The 19362-nt window shown below is 47.6% G+C and overlaps 7 protein-coding genes across 7 annotated transcripts; 4 read left to right on the top strand and 3 right to left on the bottom strand.

Annotated features, from left to right (window-relative positions):
• Positions 1-481: 481 nt before the first annotated feature.
• N7471_009548 (putative microtubule binding protein HOOK3) lies at positions 482-3150 on the top strand (the record flags this gene model as incomplete). Its single annotated transcript, XM_057282267.1, has 7 exons — positions 482-1857; positions 1909-1966; positions 2020-2096; positions 2152-2264; positions 2328-2710; positions 2785-2880; positions 2959-3150. 7 exons carry the CDS (start codon positions 482-484, stop codon positions 3148-3150), a joined length of 2295 nt encoding a protein of 764 aa, XP_057133150.1.
• A 398-nt stretch (positions 3151-3548) lies between these two features.
• On the bottom strand, positions 3549-5025 carry N7471_009547 (putative mitochondrial GTP/GDP transporter Ggc1). Its single transcript, XM_057282266.1, has 7 exons — positions 4896-5025; positions 4802-4839; positions 4704-4745; positions 4531-4644; positions 4336-4469; positions 4103-4280; positions 3549-4048 (listed from the first exon to the last, which is right to left on the bottom strand). The coding sequence occupies exons 1-7, from the start codon at positions 4978-4980 to the stop codon at positions 3713-3715; spliced, it is 927 nt and encodes a 308-aa protein (XP_057133149.1). The 5' UTR covers positions 4981-5025; the 3' UTR covers positions 3549-3712.
• A 1008-nt stretch (positions 5026-6033) lies between these two features.
• N7471_009546 (autophagy-related protein 8) lies at positions 6034-6556 on the bottom strand (the record flags this gene model as incomplete). Its single annotated transcript, XM_057282265.1, has 3 exons — positions 6034-6067; positions 6126-6358; positions 6467-6556. The coding sequence occupies 3 exons, from the start codon at positions 6554-6556 to the stop codon at positions 6034-6036; spliced, it is 357 nt and encodes a 118-aa protein (XP_057133148.1).
• A 677-nt stretch (positions 6557-7233) lies between these two features.
• On the top strand, positions 7234-8603 carry hem13 (coproporphyrinogen oxidase; the record flags this gene model as incomplete). Its single annotated transcript, XM_057282264.1, has 2 exons — positions 7234-7443; positions 7497-8603. 2 exons carry the CDS (start codon positions 7234-7236, stop codon positions 8601-8603), a joined length of 1317 nt encoding a protein of 438 aa, XP_057133147.1.
• Positions 8604-11612: 3009 nt separating this feature from the next.
• On the top strand, positions 11613-11977 carry N7471_009544 (uncharacterized protein; the record flags this gene model as incomplete). The annotated part of the gene is made up of 2 exons (XM_057282263.1): positions 11613-11745; positions 11793-11977. The coding sequence occupies 2 exons, from the start codon at positions 11613-11615 to the stop codon at positions 11975-11977; spliced, it is 318 nt and encodes a 105-aa protein (XP_057133146.1).
• A 1486-nt stretch (positions 11978-13463) lies between these two features.
• On the top strand, positions 13464-14937 carry N7471_009543 (O-acetylhomoserine aminocarboxypropyltransferase/cysteine synthase family protein; the record flags this gene model as incomplete). The annotated part of the gene is made up of 4 exons (XM_057282262.1): positions 13464-13507; positions 13559-14057; positions 14115-14683; positions 14739-14937. 4 exons carry the CDS (start codon positions 13464-13466, stop codon positions 14935-14937), a joined length of 1311 nt encoding a protein of 436 aa, XP_057133145.1.
• A 514-nt stretch (positions 14938-15451) lies between these two features.
• Positions 15452-18815, bottom strand: N7471_009542 (Nrd1 complex RNA-binding subunit). The gene is made up of 5 exons (XM_057282261.1): positions 18143-18815; positions 17819-18064; positions 17545-17641; positions 16301-17493; positions 15452-16208 (listed from the first exon to the last, which is right to left on the bottom strand). Exons 1-5 carry the CDS (start codon positions 18260-18262, stop codon positions 15699-15701), a joined length of 2166 nt encoding a protein of 721 aa, XP_057133144.1. The 5' UTR covers positions 18263-18815; the 3' UTR covers positions 15452-15698.
• Between the last annotated feature and the right edge of the window lie 547 nt (positions 18816-19362).

The raw sequence follows: 19362 nt of genomic DNA, 5'->3' as shown, positions 1-19362 counted from the left end.
TCATGACGTCCGGAGGAAAACTCATGTTGGGATGAACCAATCAGAATTACACTCTCAGAAAGATTTGGATGATTTAATACCTCGGCGTTTGGATGTATACAATGTGGAGTAAATGGTTGAGCCCTTATGCTTCAGCTAAGGGCTTCAGGGGGGAAGCATATAGGTTTACTGGTTTCTTATGATCTACTTAAAAAAACATGCAATGTATTCATTACCACAATATATGATTTACAATTCAAGAACTGAGGTAAGTACGGAGTACTTCGTAGCAAATCAAAGAGCATAGACAACATAGGGCCGATCATCCTTCTTCCCCCCGCTAGTTGATTCCCGTCCTGGCTCCGAAGGCGCGTGGATCTGAAACTCCCTCGAGAGCCACCGAGGCATTTCGCGTTGTAATCCCTCGCTTTGGAGTCTTGGAAATGCTGGAATTGCTGGAATTACAGGTTTCTTTGACATTCGATTAAAACGCGTCACCAAAATGGCGTCGGAACACACGGTGACCAAGGTTCTGTTGGAATGGATCAACAGCTTCTCCTTGGGCAAAACCCTCCGAGCCACTGATGAATTGACCGATGGGATTATTTTGTGGGAGATTCTCCAGGATATTGACCCTCAGTATTTCCTTGAGGAAATCCCAGAGCGCAACTCCTCCGACCATTGGGTGGCCAAGTGGCAGAACCTGAAGCACATCCACAAACTACTGCTCAACTACATTCGACACCAAAACGATGACATCTTACCCTCCGGTCTCGATCCCTCGCCTGATCTCGAATCTATTGCCGAAAAAGCTTCTACCAAGGAATCGAACAAGCTGCTGAAGCTTCTCCTGATCGCGGCCATCAGCTCCCCCAACGCCGGGACATACGTACAAACACTCCAGGAACTAAGCACCTCGACACAAGAGGGGCTCAGGGATATTATTGAGGAGGCACACAATGGCCAATACGAGCCGATGGACGCTGCGGACGAGCTCAGGGAAGACCTAGCCAAGCACGATCGCCCTGTGGACCTGGAACTGCAGTTCGAAGAACGCGTCGGAAAGGTGCTCGCGGAGAACGACCGTTTAACACACGAGAAAAAGGAATTGGAAAAGGCATTGGAGGACTTGCACAATCGCCTGGCTCGTCTCCAGGAGAACAATGACACCCTGCAAAACCGTCTCGCCTCCACCGAGGACCGACTGGTTACACTGAAATCTGGAAAGGGTGATATCGGTCACAATGCAAAGGCGTTGGAAAGCAAGACCCGTCAACAGGACGATCTAATTGCCTCCCAAGAAGCGAAGTTGACCGCGACCCAGGACGAAATCGACAGCCTTCGGATGACAGTCGAGTCCTTGCGGGTCAAGAACCAGCGCTATCAGAAGTTGCAGGATGACTATGATGAGCTCCGTACCGAAAAGGATCAACTCGCGCGCAAGGCAAACGCGGCCGAGAAATACCGCCAAAAGCTGCAAGCCAGCCAAGACTTTGAGAAAGAGAACCAGACCCTCAAGAACCAAATCAAAGATATCCAGCAACAGCTCAAAGAGTCAGACTCGCAGCAGCGGTGGTCTTCGGAGCGCGATGTGGAACTGGAAGAATATCGCAAGCTTCTGCCACAGGTTGAGCAGGAATGCAATGAGATCCAGAACTTGAAGAAACAACTTGAGTTCAATAACCATGCGCTGACCGAGCGATTGGAAAGTGCGAATGAACAACACGAGAGAGATGATGCTTTGATCAGCGAACTACGTGAACGCCTCGGGGAAATGGACGGCTTGCCGGGCAGCGCGTCGCCTGGCTCTGAGACGCCAAAGATGCAAGGGACATTGCACAAGGACTTTGAGGCACTCGGTGTGAAAGAGTCTCAACTGTATGTATACATTTTACCTTCGCGGTCTTATTGGATGCTAACTATTGACAGTAAATCTGAGAATGATGACTTGAAGCGGGAAATGGAGTCAGTTAAAGCACCTTCAGCTGTATGTGCACCATCTGTTCTCTACAAGCTCATATTGATACTGACAACTAGCAGCCAGCCTCTCATACTGGAGGCTTCTCTGAAAACTTTGCTGCATCCGTGCACCTGGCACGCTCTGGTTCCACCCAAAGGTTTGATTGCCCGACATTTCGTTTCAATGAACAGAATATCTAATATGCTTCACAGTGACGACTACTGGAAACTATACGAGAACTATACCGGAGCTCTCAAGAAGATTGCAGAGGTCCAGGACACTTTGGAAACAGCCAAAAGGGACCTGTCTGATACACAAGCTGAATGTAAGTCTTTTATTGCTCTGGTTCTACACATCTAAGAAAAACATGTGACTTACAATCTTGAAGTTGGCCTTGTCAATGCGGAACAGGTTGAGATGCTCCAAGGACTCGAAGCGCATAACTCGGCTGAGTTAACAAAAATCCGGGATGACTGGGAAAGCCTCACACAGAACGTCCATCACCTGGAGGCCGAAGTTGATGCCAGCCAGACGCTGGTGCGCGAAGTCTGTGCGGAACGAGAGGAACTGCGCAAGATGCTCGACAACAAGCAAAGCGAGATCAGCTCCGAAGATCAGGAAGTGATGAACGAGATGCAGATGCTCCTAGGCGAGTTTGAAACCCACAATACCGAGGGCGGCGAAGTACCCCAGAAATCGAGCTTCGAGCTCTTGAAACAGTGTGCGGGAGTTCTGGAGAAGAACGTTGAACGACTCGCTCAGCGTGCGGAGGTCAGTTTTCCCACAAAAGATCCTCGCTGCACCTTATTTGGGTTGTGTTTGCTAATACTAGCTTGGTTCTACAGTACATCCAGCAGCAAAATGAGCTAGTCAAATCACTTCGTGAGCGTATGAAGAACTACGAAGAAAACCTGGACGATGGTATTTCCAAGGAGCGAGAGGTAAGTCAAACATGGAGCGGTTTATGCTTCATACCTTGAGTCTGTTGGGTTTTAGCAGTATGCTGATGACATTTTTAGCTTGAGCTTCAGACTATTATCGACAGCCAGGCCCGAGAACTCAACCTTGTGGGCTCGGCTTGGTATCACCTTCAGAGCCGGTGGCAGAACAACAACATGACGGTATCACGATATCGACATGGAGCCAGCACAGGGAGATTCCAAGGGCTGGCTAGCAAAGCAAAGAAGCGCTGTTACTGGTTAGTAGAATGACTTATGAATCAAGTCTGTGCCATTTCCTTTTTACATGTGTCTTATTTTTTCGTTTGTTTGGATGTTGATATTCCCACTATACATCCCGTCTTATTCTTGTTATTTCTATAGCAATAGAATCCATGTCATCCAAATAGAAGTTGTTATTTAAAGAGCTCCAGAGTCAAAGGTTATACATAGAAAAGTCCTCTACACAGTTTATGCTTTTTATCGCCATCGTATACACCTAAGAAGACATCAAAAAAGACATTCAAAAAGCACAACACAGCGTGCTTACATATAACATCCCTAATACAACCGTGGTCCAAATATATCAGTTTATTAAAGTCTTACGACGTCAAGGACGGAGGCCGCTAAGCGGCCAACTATTCTTGTCTTGATAATGTCACATGAATCCGTGTTAAAGTAGAGTGAGTTCGTCGCATTCGGAAAATGTAAGCTACCTAAGTAGATCCCCGTAAGAAATAAAAGGTGTCTATGAAAATACAAAGTCTAGGTAATTAACCTAGCCCAAGAAAGGGGAAATAAAAGGGGAAATGCAACAATTATAAAAAAGAGGTCTCTATACAACCTGACCGAAAGCGGGAATCAAAGTCTGTGCCAGCCAGAAGCTGAAGACCAGCTTGGGACCTGTCATCAGCAGCTTGGGGGTCAGACCCTTGAAGAAGCTGGTAGGGCCCTCGTTCTTGAGCATCGTGGAGACGATCCTGAAGCCAGACTCGGGGTTCTCGAAGTTGCGGTTCTGGATACGGGTCTTGATGACATCGAGGGGAGCGGAAACGACCAGGGAGGCGCTAGCACCGCAGACTGAGGCGACGAAGTTCTGGCCCCAGGTGGCAGTGTTGTAGTCGGTCAGCTTGTAAATCTTTTCCTTGGCGAAAGCGGATCCACCGAAGAGCTGTAACAGAGGTTAGTGGTAGTTCAGTGATAGCAGACCGGGGGAAAAGCATACAGCGAAGGAGCCAGGGGCGTTACGGGCGGCAGTCCAGCCAGCACCACGGTACAGACCCATACCCTCATCGGCAACAATCTTGAAAAGGCCACGGCCACGGAAGGCCTCGGGGTTAGTCTGGCGCTTAATCTTAAGAACATCCAGAGGGAGCAGAACGATCTCTCCAATGCCGATCAAACTAAAAGGTTTCGAGTCAGATAAATTCTCGCACCCAATTGTTCAATTGTTCTTACCTTCCAGCAGTGGCGTGCATAATAGCCTTTCCGGTACCGTTGCCAAATGCCTTATCGAAGTCGGCACCGTGGTGCTGAGCGAGGTAATCGCGTGCGAAAGGCTGACCGCCGTACTTGTAGATGCGCTGGAGGACCTATGGATTTGAAATGGTATGAGCTGGTTATTCTCCCATTCTTCTGCTGTGAGTCACGAACCTTGTAACCAGCAGCGTATCCTAGACCGGGGAACAGAGAGGTGAATTTGCGACCAATTGTGGCATTGACGTGCTCCCTGAAGACAACCTCCTTGAAAGCGGCAGCGTTGGAAATCTGTCAAGGGTTCAGTCAGCACTAGAGACACCTTCATTTGTAAACAATCCGAATCTCACCCGGGTCTGATTGCTCATCAATCGCTTGGCGGTGGTGTCAACCTATGGAGGACGTCAGTGTCTAGTCACAATGGCTCTCGAGTCGGAAAAGGTCGTACGGGGTGGAAAATCATCAACTCAGCAATACCGGCAGAGCCTAGAAGAGTCACAGGTCAGTAATGGGTTCATGTTTTGAAACATCTGACGACTTACCGGAACCAAGGAGACGGGCAGTGGCAGACTCCTTCTTGACATCCTTAGCGGCAGCGTGAGCACCGGGGGCAATAACGGGAGACATATTTTCCAATTGTAAAGAAATCCCAAAAAAAGAGCTGAATGAGAACGCCGATGGATTCAGGAACATGTGCTCGGAGTTAAATTTTATCGAGGCAGATTTGGCACTAGTCCCGTTTTGGAGCCGCCATCGGAGAGCCAAGGAGTTGTTGAAAAGTACTATACTTATGTATATGTATTAGATCTATGATACTTAAGAGATATCCAGAAGTAAATTGTAACTGTATAATCTCTTAATTTCTAGAATATAACTCCATATTTATAGACTCCTTTTCCACCCCTCTAAATAACCTAAACAACCCCACAGGTCTACAAAACTAGGTGGAATCAAACCCGCATCGGAATCCGTCGGTTGAAAGTGACTGAAATGGATTCCTGCAATACTACATGATGCTGACTGTATGCAGTAAATAGCATACATACCTAGGTAAGAAACGTCAACCTGCATCGGCACCTGAGCAGTGCTAATATCTTGTATCTCCCCGGAGCCAGGGCTGTGGGGTGAGGAACTATTTAGGGTTAGCGTTTTGGAACATTCCATGGTAACTACAAAGGATTAACTGCTTTCGAGTATACCGACATGTATGCACATAATACAGTAAAGACGTCGGATCTAAGTACTTCCCTATAAAGTACATATGCAGGGCGTGATATACTTGATTTTTTTGTTTACTCATTACTTAGATCATGGCTAAAGAACTCATATTGCTCTTAGGTGTAAACACTTTATCTAGCCTGATTTGTGGTTTGTTTCCAGGTCGGTGCTCCATCGCTCGACGAAGCAACCAAAACATAAAAAAGAAATTTGTCAGAAGAATCCCAGAATATTACCACAACCAGAGAGAGCTCATAATGATTGTAGTTGCAGCTAAAGAGCATAGTTGCCAAGTAAAGCTAGAAAGGAAATGCGCACAACACCGAATGAAACGCCAGTGACCCAAAACCAGTATCCCAAGGTCGCAGAAGCCTTCTCGCCTGCCCGTTCATCCTTCATTGATTCACTCGTGCAGGTTAGAGTGACTGAACAGCAAAGCAAATGAGAGAGACTAGACAACCTCTACAGGTCACCGAAAGTGTTCTCGCCCGAGTATCTAACCGTTATGTCAATGCGAGTTCATTTATTTTAACCAAAAAAAAGGGAAAACATACGTGATATACAAGAAGCCATCTTCGTCCTTGTGCTCTTCGTAGATACTGCTCATGAGTGCAGCAGTTGGAGGGAGGACCTCATCAACGAAGATGAAGATAGCCTTCTCGGGGGAGAGCTTTATGCGCTTGCGGATCACATAGACAAACTGTCCCACGGTGAGGTCGGCCGGCACTAAATACTTCTTCTTGTCGATGGTGGCAATATCCGACTTCTCGACCTTCTCGCAGATGACCTGTAGGTTGAAAGTCCGTTAGCTACCGAACAAGCGGTGAGGGTCTGAGAGGTTGGTTTGAGCAACCACCTCCTTTGGGGAAATCCTCTGGAATCAAAAGATACTCACGGGAATTCGGTCAGCATATTTCTGGCGGATGCGCTCGGCCTCAGCCTTTCGCTTCTCGAAGGGGTGCTCGTCCTTGAACTTGGATCGCATGGTGACTGATAAGGGTCGATAAGTGAGAGCGGGTCGGGTGGAGAGTAAGATCAAAACACCAGGAAGCTCTGGTGCGAAGTTGGTAGCAGTAGTAGCTTTCTTGATGGAAAGCTCTGGATGTGAAGTATCTTGCAGAAAGTAGAAAGAGAGAGATGAAGAGGGGTGATAGAGGATGACAAGGCGACTCCCCCGCTGACGTTACGGTAATACCATCACGGGATCCATGGGCGGTGAGTCAACAGTCACGCGGCAGAAATCATATGTCTCGAGGGGTTCTGCTCACGTGGATAGCAAAGACATATATTATTTACATACTATATCAGTGGATTTAAGAAAATTACCTTTCAATATACTAATCAGACCTTGAATATCTAAATGAAAGCAATCTCACCAATACCGGGGCTTACACGTATTGCCCCAGTGCTGCCTATTTCAACCCGGGGGGAACCGCTTATCGTGCTTATCTCATCCAGTCAAACAGATCAAACTCAGCTTTAAGAAAGTCGTACGATTTGAGACCGAGGTTGCGTGGTGTTTTGCTGAATTATTGACTCAATTCAACTTCTTCCTCAAATCATTCTTTGTACAGATTTGGGTTATCACTCTCTCGGGTTCGGCCATTGACCTTTTGATACTTTGTACTGGCAGCCATTCGCGCAACCAATCCTATTCCAAAAATGGCCACCCGATCATACACGCCTCTGCGGAGGTCACTGGGGCAGTTGTCTGCTCGAAGCACTCGCATTGCTGGCCGTCGCGCTGGGCCCTCGTTCCGCGGATATTCCACTGAGCAGAACCCGCGTGAACCGAAGCCATTCACTGTCTGGAGGCCATACTTGCGCCTCGCCTTTGGCGTGCCTTTCATCGGCGGGATTATATACTCAATGGTATGACACGGCACTCCAAACTGCGAGGAAATCAATTTGCTCATTTATTCCAGATGACAGAAGAAGTCACGGAACTCGACGCTCCGTCCATGGTTGAAGTGGATGAGGCCCTAAAACAATCATCGAAAATCAACGAGTCCTCGCCGATGCGGTTACGGATGGAAAAGCTCATCAAGCAACATCAGCAGAAGATTATCGAGGAACTAGGCAGAATCGATGGGCAACAATTTAAGACCGATACCTGGTCGCGCCCCAATGGCGGCGGCGGCATTTCGTGTGTGCTGCAGGACGGAAACGTCTTCGAGAAGGCGGGTGTCAACGTATCCGTGGTGTACGGCAAATTGCCCAGGCCGGCCATTGAGAAGATGCGTGCCGATCACAAGTCCTTTGTTGGCTCAGAGGTGGACTCGCTGGATTTCTTCGCCGCCGGCCTCTCGCTGGTCTTGCACCCACACAATCCCATGGCCCCGACGGTGCATCTCAACTACCGCTACTTCGAAACGTCGGATCCCAAGGACCCTATTAATGGGGACAAGAACTGGTGGTTCGGAGGTGGCACGGATCTGACCCCGACTTACCTCTTCCCGGAGGATGCTCAGCACTTCCACAAGACTATTAAGGATACGTGCGATCGTCACGATGCTACATACTACCCCAAGTTCAAGGCCTGGTGTGACAAGTACTTCTACATCCCCCACCGTGGCGAATGCCGTGGCGTTGGAGGTATCTTCTTCGATGACCTCGACGCCAACTTCCTTCAAACCTCCGCCGGCTCCTCCTCCAACCCGCAGGAGACACTGTTCTCCTTCGTTTCAGACAGTCTGGCGTCTTTCCTTCCTTCCTATGTGCCCATCATTGAGCGCCGCAAAGACATGCTGTACACCCCAGAACAAAAGGAGTGGCAGCAGCTTCGTCGGGGCCGCTATGTGGAGTTCAACCTTGTCTATGATCGTGGAACTAGCTTTGGCTTGCGCACACCCAATGCGCGCGTTGAAAGTATCTTGATGAGTCTCCCACGTACCGCTAGCTGGGCTTACATGGACCCTGTCTCTGGCACAAGGACGGAGAACATGTCTGTGGATGAAGATGATCTGACAGAGGATAAGACCAAGGAGAAGGAGATTATGGATGTGCTGTGCCACCCCCGACAGTGGGCATGATTGATTCATCTGTCATGTTCGGTATATGGTATGGTGTATGGTGTTTTCTTGATTTATATATGTATACTATTTAACAAACATTGTAGACTAAATGTGATTATGGAGCTAGATATCTCTATAGTCATGTCCACAAGTCCTGAGCAAGAGACACTTAGGATTCAATGTTGAGGCACAAACCTTCCAACGTTCCAACATTGGAGGCCGATAGCTGATTACGTAAAGGAATTTTTATTCTCGATTGACTTGGATGTGCTTCAGTGCTATATTGTTAGCTTGCCAGTTGAACACACGCTGACCGTACGGAGGAGATATTGGCATTGCTTCCCGTCCATGTAGCCATATTCTCGTCATTTCATCATTCTTGGTAAGATGGCCGAGTTGGTCTAAGGCGCCAGGTTAAGGTATACCTTGACTCCATAACTAGCAATAGTTTCCTGGTCTCGCAAGAGGCGTGGGTTCGAATCCCACTCTTATCATGTTCTTTTTGTTTTTGCTCATTCCGCCTCAATATAAGGCTTCTTGGCTCAATTGGGGTATTTTTGATGTGCTAGTGTAGAAGTGGGTGCCTGATTGGTTGAGGCTGTGCATGTGCAGATCTCGAGTCTATCTATCAACCTTGGGTCTTATTCGTCAAGTTGACCATAAGTGAAATTTATACAGATGCTATACGAGAATAGTTGGCCGCTTATACGGCCTACGTCCTTGACGACCTAAGACTTCAATAATCTGATCTATTTGAACCAAGATGGTATTAGGGATGTTATATTTAAGAAGCCTCCGATGTGTTTTTTGGATGTTCTTTTTTTGTCTCTTTTTTGGTAGTCTCCTCAGGTAGTCTTTTTAGATACCAGTTTTTATAAATATTTTCTTCCCCTTCTTAGTTTGTTATGTAGACGGCAGAAAAGGGTAGAAGTTTCTATATGTAACCTTTGATCTTTTCGATGTTAGACGTCATTTTCTACTAATGACTAGGTTCTTTGCCCTAGGAAGAGGTGGCAATCTTACGCAAGTAGATACATACTGTAAGACAAACTAATAGCCCTTTTTTTTCCCGGCCGCCTTATCACCGGCCATGGTGGCAAGGAGAAGATATCAATCACACTACAGAGCAATCATCTGATCTTGAAACCTATCTAAACGAGATCAGCTATGAAAAATACTGGCATGGTGCTATAGATGTCGGGATCCTTTTCTATTATACCTATGTAGCCTGATACCTCTGGTAAGTAAATATAAAGTATAAAGTTCCTACTTAGATATCCAAGATTTTCGTGACCAGGTAGTTCAATGATAAACTACAGAGGGCTCTTGTCGTCGGTGCTACGCTATTATATTGCTAGCTCCTAACGCTCTTCAACATTGGTTATATCTCAAGACCTGAATGTTTATTAATAAATCAATATTTGCATTCTACCATAATAGCTATACATCTTATACATTCCTCGGATGTTACACCCTGGCCTGTTTAGCGGGCTCTGTTCGAAAAGCCAGTCTATTTCTAGGCCATGATACCAGTGGCAGTCAATAGTCAGGCTCAGGATGCTATCACATTCACCACTCACCACCAAGCTACTTAGGACGATTGCACATCTCACGGAGAGCATTGATTGCAGTTTTAATATGCTTTTATATTAATATCACGATATATATAGACCCGATATAGACCCGGCGACCTTCAGTGAACATGATAAAACATTGCATTGAGGAGGTTCAAAGAAGAATATGCTCTGAAAGTCTTGCCCTAACAGCCACTAGTATATAAAGCGGTTTCTATTACCTAGCATCTATACATCAAGCACTAAACTGCGTGCTTTTCTGTTGGATTTTGTTCCTCCTTCTTTCCTTGTTCCAAATCATGCACCCGGACATATGCTATAGGTAATAAAATGCATTAGGACTTGAAAGTTTTGAGTTCAATATGTGAGTACTGTTTGCTCACCATGGCTGAATTAATGTACTATCTCAACTAGAATATAAAAGAATTGTCTTGTTGTATCTATACTAGCCAGGTATATGATTGCAGGTTAAAGTGAGGCACTTGCCGACGACGTATACCGGCCGCACAAGAATGAAGAATTTTCTTTTACCGAACCAGCCGCCACACCACACCATTCTCGACTACAAAGCTTCACCAATTACACCAAAAAGTAAGTGATATGAACAAAAAGCAAAAACTTATGATAAGAGTGGGATTCGAACCCACGCCTCTTGCGAGACCAGGAAACTATTTCTAGTTATGGAGTCAAGGTATACCTTAACCTGGCGCCTTAGACCAACTCGGCCATCTTACCAACGATGAATGACGGACGATAATATGGCTACATTAAAGAAGCGGAACTGGAAACTCTCTTTATCGCTCTTTATCGCTATAGACCAGGTTTAGATATACATGTAATATCCATGGATGTATCAAGGCACTGAGGAATCGATAAAATATTCTCGTTCTAGGCCTCTGCAGATTATCCCCCAAATAGGCAATTAGGGCACGAGAAATATTTGTGGCAAATGGTAGGATAAAGCGGAACGGTTTCTAATGCACATTGCATGATTGAAAACTTGATAAACCAGTCTATAACTAAAATTGTTCGAGTATCTGAGGAGCAATGTCATCCATGGATACTTGGAGAGCAGTATGTCACCCCATTGGGGAATTTTTCTAGAGACTCGGTCCACGGGCCGTTGATTCGATTGTGAAGTATAACATCTGGGCACACTTGACTCTGCATTATCTGTTTTGCCTATAACGGCGGAGATAGTGTCAGATTGTCGATACGGTAGATAGAAGAGATTCAAATCTTGACAGATTCCGACCCTTGGATGACCTTATTTTCGCGCCACTTGTACCGGTGCGGAGTAAAAGAACCAAGTTATTGGTGGAAGCTTTCCTTGGGCATTTAAAGAGACTGAGAACGACGAAACCCTCATTTTCGAAATACAGAACATCGGTAAGAAGCCTTACCAAATCGATGATCCTTTTCAAGGGACTTATGCAGAAATTATCAAAGAACAATGACAATATTCTGGCTCGTGCAATTGCAGAATGCTATTTTAAGATACAAACTCTACACAAAGAAAGAAGAATTCCCATGTTGGATTGACTTTCAACAAGTGCTCCTCTACACACCATCACTCATGAACACTGGTCTGTGGAGACTATACTAACCAAAGAGCATATGTTCTCTGAAACAGCACGGGAGTCGTGGTCACTTCCTGACCTACAACCCTTGGGCTATCAGTTTCAAATCATGATTCTCCTTCTGGGCAAGTCAACAGCCCGGATCAGCTCCTCCAATACACCTTTGCAGTTGTTCAACATGCTCTCGCTTCAGGCTCTCGCCGCGGCCAAGTTGTCAAAGAAGCACTTTATTCGCTAAAGATGACGACAATACGCCTTAGAACGACAAACTAGTTCGTTTCCCCCTATTCCGAAACACAAGCCTATTTCTGGGTTCAAGTAGTTCATGCTGCCATCCAATCAGTTCAGGCAGCTCCAGGAAGTTCAACAACCGAAACGTCAATAGTTGACATCCCTGTATCACGTATTAGCTCTGTTACTCTCAACGCGCTTTTCGAACTGAACTCATCTACCTGGAGACACTATCACACTGAGAAGGTCTGGAATAGCATTGCCGCACGGTTGGAAATTGTCCCACCAGGCCTCAAGCTGATACCGAATATTATCACCATCTCATCCAAATCCCAAGAGCAAGCCGCTCTTTTAAAGCAGATGGAGGTTGCTCTGCTACAGAGTAGTCCTGGGTTACCAACCATCGAGTGCCTTTCTTTCCAGGCAATCTGGGTAATTCGAGATGCACAGGCACTGGCTGGATCATCAATGGTGGATTCTCTCATTATATCGAGCCATTCGCACTTGCTGCTATATTTATATAGGAGGCTTATAATGGGATCAGAAAATGGCCTGCCAAGAAAGACTACAGTAGAACAAGCAGAGAAGATGTTCTAGATCCAAGGCTTTCTTAACTGCTATGGCTCGTGCAGAGGCTTCTAGAAAGTTAGTCGACAAGGAGACATCCCCGGAAAAGGTCAGATTTGAAACATTCATCCGGGGCAATCTCCATCTAGTTTATGAGCATTTGCCAAGCTTATATTATACCCCGGGGATCAGGCAAAGTAAAGAGACATCCGAGGTAATGATTGCACCTGACAGGAGAAGGATAAACGGGTTTCTCGGATCGAGGATCAAGGACAAGCTAGAAGAATTGATTTTTATCTAGTCTTTTCCCGCATACGGAGTACAATCAGCTGTTTTAGATAGCTTCTCTCTTCTTTATCCAGCAGAATTGGACTTTTTCTGCGCTTGTCGCGCGACTTGCGGTGATTCTCGTAAACTCACCTGGGCGACACCCGACTATTGGCCACACATAAGCCACACGGGGGGTTATTGGGTGACCAGCGTCTCCTCACTGTAGGTTTTTTTGCTTTTTTTGTATGCACTACTTCAACAGTAACATATTCGAATCCAGTCATGGAATTGAAAATCAGACTATAGAGAATTGGAATAATCAGTCAAAAGCAGACTAACTAATGCACACCTATATACATAATGTACCTACATAGTACCTAGTTAGTTAGTTATAGTTATGTACTATGTATGAATGCAGGAACACGGCGGAGTATGTACCTAGGTATAACCAAATCACGCCATCTGCACCCCGCCATCTTAGATCGTCCCTCTTTCTTCCCTCTTCTACTTGAACTTTTTTTGTTTTCTTTGTTTTCTTCAATTTGATCTTAAGAGTCTCGAGAATCTCAAGAATCTTAAGAATCCCACACTGTTTGGCAGTTTCTTGTCTTTCCCAAATCCATTCTGACCTTGGAACTTCCCCGCATTCCTGAACCATGTCCGAGAATCTCCACTTTGACACTCTACAGCTTCATGCTGGGTAAGTCCAATTGCTCCCAATTCAAAGAATAAATCTAACCCAGACCTCAAGTCAAGAGCCTGATCCAGCCACAAACTCACGCGCTGTCCCAATTTACGCAACCAGCTCTTATGTGTTCAATGACTCAGCCCACGGCGCGAGGCTCTTCGGCCTCAAGGAGTTCGGCAACATCTACAGCCGAATCATGAACCCGACAGTCGACGTCTTCGAGAAGCGCATTGCAGCTCTAGAAGGTGGTGTTGCCGCTGTTGCCGCCTCCTCTGGCCAGGCAGCCCAATTCATGGCCATCTCGGCCCTCGCCCATGCCGGAGACAACATCGTCTCCACAACCAACCTGTACGGCGGCACCTACAACCAGTTCAAGGTTATGTTCCCGCGCATGGGAATTACTACCAAGTTTGTCCAGGGTGATAAGCCTGAGGATATTGCTGCGGCCATTGATGACCGTACCAAGGCTGTCTACCTTGAGTCTATTGGTAACCCCCGCTACAATGTTCCGGACTTCGAGGCCATTGCGAAGATTGCACACGAAAAGGGTGTCCCACTTGTGGTATGTTCTTTGTTTGAAAAGCGTGCGAGGTTGCAAAGCTTACGAATCTACTTTTAGGTTGATAACACCTTCGGCGCAGGTGGCTACTTCGTTCGCCCAATTGACCACGGTGCCGATATTGTCGTGCACAGTGCTACTAAGTGGATCGGTGGCCATGGTACCACCATTGGCGGAGTCGTGGTTGACAGTGGAAAGTTTGACTGGGGCAAGAACGCTGCCCGGTTCCCCCAATTCGTCGAGCCATCCGAGGGTTACCACGGTTTGAAGTTCTGGGAGACCTTCGGCTCGCTTACTTTTGCTATCCGAGTGCGCGTTGAGATCCTGCGCGACCTCGGTTCTGCCCTGAACCCCTTCGGTGCCCAGCAGTTGATCCTCGGCCTCGAGACTCTGAGTCTGCGCTGCGAGCGACACGCAACTAATTCTATCGCCCTCGCTAAATGGTTGCAGAAGAATGAGAATGTGAGCTGGGTGTCATACCCCGGTCTGGAGGATCACCCTAGTCACGATCTCGCAAAGAAGTACCTGCCCCGCGGCTTTGGTGGTGTGCTGTCTGTGGGTATCAAGGGTGGCGCTGCCGCTGGTGCTCAGGTCGTTGACAACTTCAAGTTGATCTCGAACCTTGCCAAGTATGATTCATTCCTATTCGCGCTCATTTGAAACGCTTTTACTAATACACTGCAGTGTCGGCGATTCCAAGACCCTGGCCATCCACCCTTGGTCCACCACCCATGAACAGCTCACGGAGCAGGAGCGTCGTGACTCCGGTGTCCTGGAGGATGGAATCCGCATTTCGGTTGGCACGGAGTACATTGACGATATCATTGCTGACTTTGAGCAGTCGTTCCAGGCATCAAAGGCTCTGCCGGACCGTACTGCCTAAAGGTTCTGACACATGTGGATGCCCTCGTGCATGAAAATGAAATACACCAGAAAGGACACTACATAGCGATCTGGTAAACTTAGTGATGACCTCGATACGATATCAATGAACACTTTTACAAGACGCATACTACAAGTAAGGCATGTCCGTAGATTTTCCATAGGGAAATCACAAGGCTGAGCCTAAAAATCCAAGGTTATACATAGAAAGTCTCTTGCACAAAGTATTTTTTTCTACCGTCTAGCTAAAAGATTGAGAAGGGGGAGAAAATATCTATGAAAACAGACATCTAAAAAGACCAACTGAGAAGACCAACTGAGAAGAATCTGAGAAGACCTCAAAAAATGACCACTAAAAAGATATCTAAAAAGATATCTAAAAAAACATTTAAAAGATCATCTGAGAAGACTATAATAAAGAGTACCAAAAAAGACTTGACACGGCCGCATAAGCGGCCGACTATTCTTGTTCTTACAATTACAAGGGAACCATGAGGTCATGTGAATGAGCTATTTGAATTTCTCTGGTAAAATTTGTTTCATCCGAATGTGTCCACCTGATTCAGCCATCATTGGCGAGACCTCATGCACAACTGTGGGAATTAAAAAGATAAGAGAAGTAGAAAGAACGAAAACCTCCCCCCGCCGAATGATATGCCTCAAGATAAAAAAAAGAGTCCAATCCCCCAACGCCTTTGCCATGCGCGGTGCGCGCAACCTATTTTGGACCATATGCACGCATCAATGAGGAATCAAGAAAAATCAGTTGCCCTGACCACCGGAAGGAGGCTGAGCACCAGGCATACCGGGCTGACCACCCATCATGAATCCGGGAGGGAGCATGGGCATGCTGGCAAAGTTGAAACCATACGAAGGAACGGCAGGTGCGGCTCCCTGGTTGTTCATGTTAGGCATGTCAAGTTCACCACCCGTCTGGGGACCGCCACCATATCCATCACGCTCAGGACGACGACCGCCGAAACGAGCATCCTGGGGGTTAGGGTTGGTACGAGTGGAAATTGGGCCCCGCTTGCCGCCAGTGTCAGTGGCGATGCGACGGCTGATAGCCTTGGAGGAAACACCTGCGCCGATTTCAATGTCGGGCTCCTCAACAATCATTCCAGATTCAATCGGACGTCCACCAGTTCCACCATACTCCGCGGAAAGCATCCACTTGCGATCAGCCTCGGTCAGTCGCTCAATCGGAATAATGCTAACTCCAGTTTGGTAGTCGCTGCAGTCACGGGGGCCAAAGCCAACACCCCAACGGGTCTATAGTGATAAGGTCAGTGATAAGATCCAAGATAACGGCCAATCACCCACGGAGGGATAACCAGAAAGAAAAAAAGAAGCAAAAGACTTACCCTGAGTTGCATCTCGCCGGTACGGTAAGATTCCATTCCATCACGTGCCTGCATGGCATCGGTACGGCTAACCATCTTGATAAAAGCGTGGCGCTTGTCCACGTTGACAATGCAAGTTTGAACAATACCAAACTGACCAAAGAGCTGACGCAGGTGAGCCTCAGAGGAGGTGACACCACCAACGAAAAGAGTTCGACTCAAGACTTTGATCATACCCTGGCCAATCGAATAGTCCCATTCAATGAACTTGGGTCCAGGGGGAGGCAGGTTAGGATCCTTGTTGCGAGCAGGCGAAGGCGAGCGACGTCTACCACCACGGCCACCAGGGGGGCTACGTTGACGATATTCATTACCACGACGGCCACGTGCATCACGCGGGTCTCCACGACGACCAGGCGATTCACCATACTCTCCATAAACAGGGCTGTCACGACGGCGAGGGGGCGAAGCAGTACGGCGTCTATCCCAGCCTGGAGAGCGAGAACGACGACGATATCCAGTGGGCGGCGAGCGAGGGTATTCACGGCCACGGTCATCATTATTCTGCGGGTCCGGGTTGCCCCATCCACCAATGTTCTGTCCTTGCATCGGGTTGAATCCAGCCATCGGGCCTCCAGGCATCGCAGGCATACCAGGCATTCCAGGCATACCCGGCATACCGCCCATGCCACCATTGTTGGTCATGCTGAAGAGCTGCAAGGCAGTTCCCCACTGATCCTGAGGGATACCCTGAGCAGCGAGCATCTGAAGTAGCTGGAGCTGCTGTGCCATGGCGTTCGAGTCGGGTGCGGCAGGCTGCGCAGCCTGAGGAAGCATCGCGTTCAACGGGTTTGCAGCGGGCATCGAGATCGGAGTTCCACTTTGACTCTGCGGCTGAAGAGCAGGGTTCTGACCCATGCCGGCCATGCCTGCGAAGGGAGGCGCGACAGGTCCACCGGCGCCAAGTGCATTCATGGCAGCAGCCATATGCGAACTCGGATCATTGGCAGGGGTCACAGAGGCTGAGTTGAAACCACCCAGAGGGTTGGCCGGCGCAAGAGCGGAAGGTGCAGCAGGCGCGGTAGTGTTCTGCTTGGCCATGTCGGCCAAAGCTTTCAGGATGCTCGAGGTATCGGGCGCTGCCGACTGTTGCGGGATTCCGATCGGGTTGGTGTTCGGTGCAGGAGATCCTTCGGGGGTGTTCGATTCGACATCTAATGAATTGTGAGTATTGGCGGCGTATATTGACATCCTTGAGGACTTACTTTGAGCAGTGTTCAGTTTCTCTTTGAACAAATTGAGCATCGGGGACGGGAAAGTCGCACCGCGTTCCCAGATGTCGACCAGCTTCTTGATCTTGTCCTAAATTGCGACAGGGTATATGTGAGTTACATGTTCGAAACGGTCTGGTCAAGGCGGCATGATCTTCGGATCGAAGTACATCGGGGCAAGGATACAATATGCAAGGCTTGGCCATCGCCAAGGCTGCGATGCCGGGGTATGAGGTTTATCATGATACAGGTGAGTCCTATTGCGTACCTTTTGGTCATGGGGAGCGTTATTGATGATGTCTGTCATCAGGACAGGCAAGAGATCAGTGACACGCTTGACACCGGCGGCGAAAGTTCCATCAGGCGCATCGCCGCCAGGAACCTGGCCGGCCTTGCGCGCGGCCTCTACCCATTGTCGAGTTACTGAGTCTACCACATAGAGCACACCCAGCTTGTGGGAGCCCGGGGCCTTCTTGAAGTGAGTGTAAATTTTCTGGATGAGAACTGATTCATTCTGCGGGCAGGGTTAGCATATCATCGATCACGGCGGGACCAATGAGATGAATCAATCGACCAAAGGGGACAAGCGTACCTGCACGTTGGCATTGCACAAGTTTGTGATGCCACCAATCTTTGAGCCGGATACGCCAGGCGGCTTAAGAGCCAGCATGGATTGGAGAAGATTCTCCAGTTCAGCTACTGCGGAAGACATGGCGGGAAATACTACCGTGAAGTCCACGTGTAAGGGGAGTCGCAAAAGAAAGAAAGAAAAGAGTTCCCCGTCAAGGCTTTATGCAGATGGGAGGAAGCAATCGAGAGTTCCGGGCTACTGCGTTTCGTGACGCGACGGACAATCCCTCGGTATGGAAAGAATATGTTTAATCGAGTCCCTGGCGATTCTTCACTACAGACTCCACGAGCGCATTCACTGTTGACCAGAGAATAGCCGCCTACAGCTGGAATACAGCCTAGCGATATTGTGTCCAGGAAGGGCTGCCTGGCGCCGAGTACGAGAGTACGGGGAGTACGGGAGATGTACAGCCTAGAGCGTCTTTGCAGTGAGATCCCAGAGAAAAAAAAACCAGATCAGGGTTTACGGAGTCCAAGAGGATCCAGTGAAGTCCAGCGCAGTCAGCGGATGAACTGAGGTCGAGAAACTGATGAAATCGAAAGGAAGAAGGATGCTGAGATGGGGAGATGAAGATGAAGATTAATGGAAGGATCATCAAAGGAGAGAAGCAGACTCTGCGACTGGCGCTAATCCTATCATGGATAAATCACGTGCTGATTGCAACTTGCGTCTTTGGTTTTTATCCGCAACCGAAGGCTTTGATCTTATATCCGAAGTTGAAGACCTAGGCGGCTAAAAGAGAGGCCGAGGTGACTGTCGTCAAACCCTAAAAACCGCAAGGCTCGTGTCAATAAACATTGAGGTTTCAAATATTGACCTTGAATGAGGTCCTATATTTGTTTTTACTGTCTTTTTTTGTATCATAGTTATTCAGTTAGTGGTTACATAGTATACAGCCTAGAGGACTGATCATGAAGTCTATATTATTGAACTAATGAAGAAAGCCAGCTAAAGAACATAAATTGAAGATATTTTGATTCCAATGAAAGATTCATCAAACAATAATGAAGCATAACATCTTACATTACAGCTGATTACAGCTGATCGTTGAGCCGAGGGACCCATAGACGTCCCATCCCTTTGTACCAATACATTTCTGCCCCTGGCTGCCGCCCTATAGCTCCCGACCTCGGTGAACCATTTCAGAAAGGCCATTGTACAACATGCGTATCTTGTACAAC

This window comes from Penicillium samsonianum (assembly GCF_028829775.1).
Source record: "Penicillium samsonianum strain IBT 33392 chromosome Unknown utg000005l_segment0_segment0, whole genome shotgun sequence".
NCBI classification, from domain to species: domain Eukaryota; kingdom Fungi; phylum Ascomycota; class Eurotiomycetes; order Eurotiales; family Aspergillaceae; genus Penicillium; species Penicillium samsonianum.
Note: the sequence above shows the minus strand (reverse complement) of the source record. Positions and strands in the feature narration are given on the sequence as shown.

Bases quoted from the DNA above. Each gene is read 5' to 3' on its own strand.
- N7471_009547 (XM_057282266.1), bottom strand. From the start codon at position 4,980: ATGTCTCCCGTTATTGCCCCCGGTGCTCACGCTGCCGCTAAGGATGTC. The intron at 4,746-4,801 runs GTACGACCTTTT...CGTCCTCCATAG, and splicing joins AGTTGATGATTTTCCACCCC to GTTGACACCACCGCCAAGCG. The intron at 4,049-4,102 runs GTATGCTTTTCC...CCTCTGTTACAG, and splicing joins ACGCCCCTGGCTCCTTCGCT to CTCTTCGGTGGATCCGCTTT.
- N7471_009542 (XM_057282261.1), bottom strand. From the start codon at position 18,262: ATGTCTTCCGCAGTAGCTGAACTGGAGAATCTTCTCCAATCCATGCTG. The intron at 18,065-18,142 runs GTACGCTTGTCC...CCCTGCCCGCAG, and splicing joins TGTGCAATGCCAACGTGCAG to AATGAATCAGTTCTCATCCA. The intron at 16,209-16,300 runs GTAAGTCTTTTG...TTATCACTATAG, and splicing joins CCGGCGAGATGCAACTCAGG to ACCCGTTGGGGTGTTGGCTT.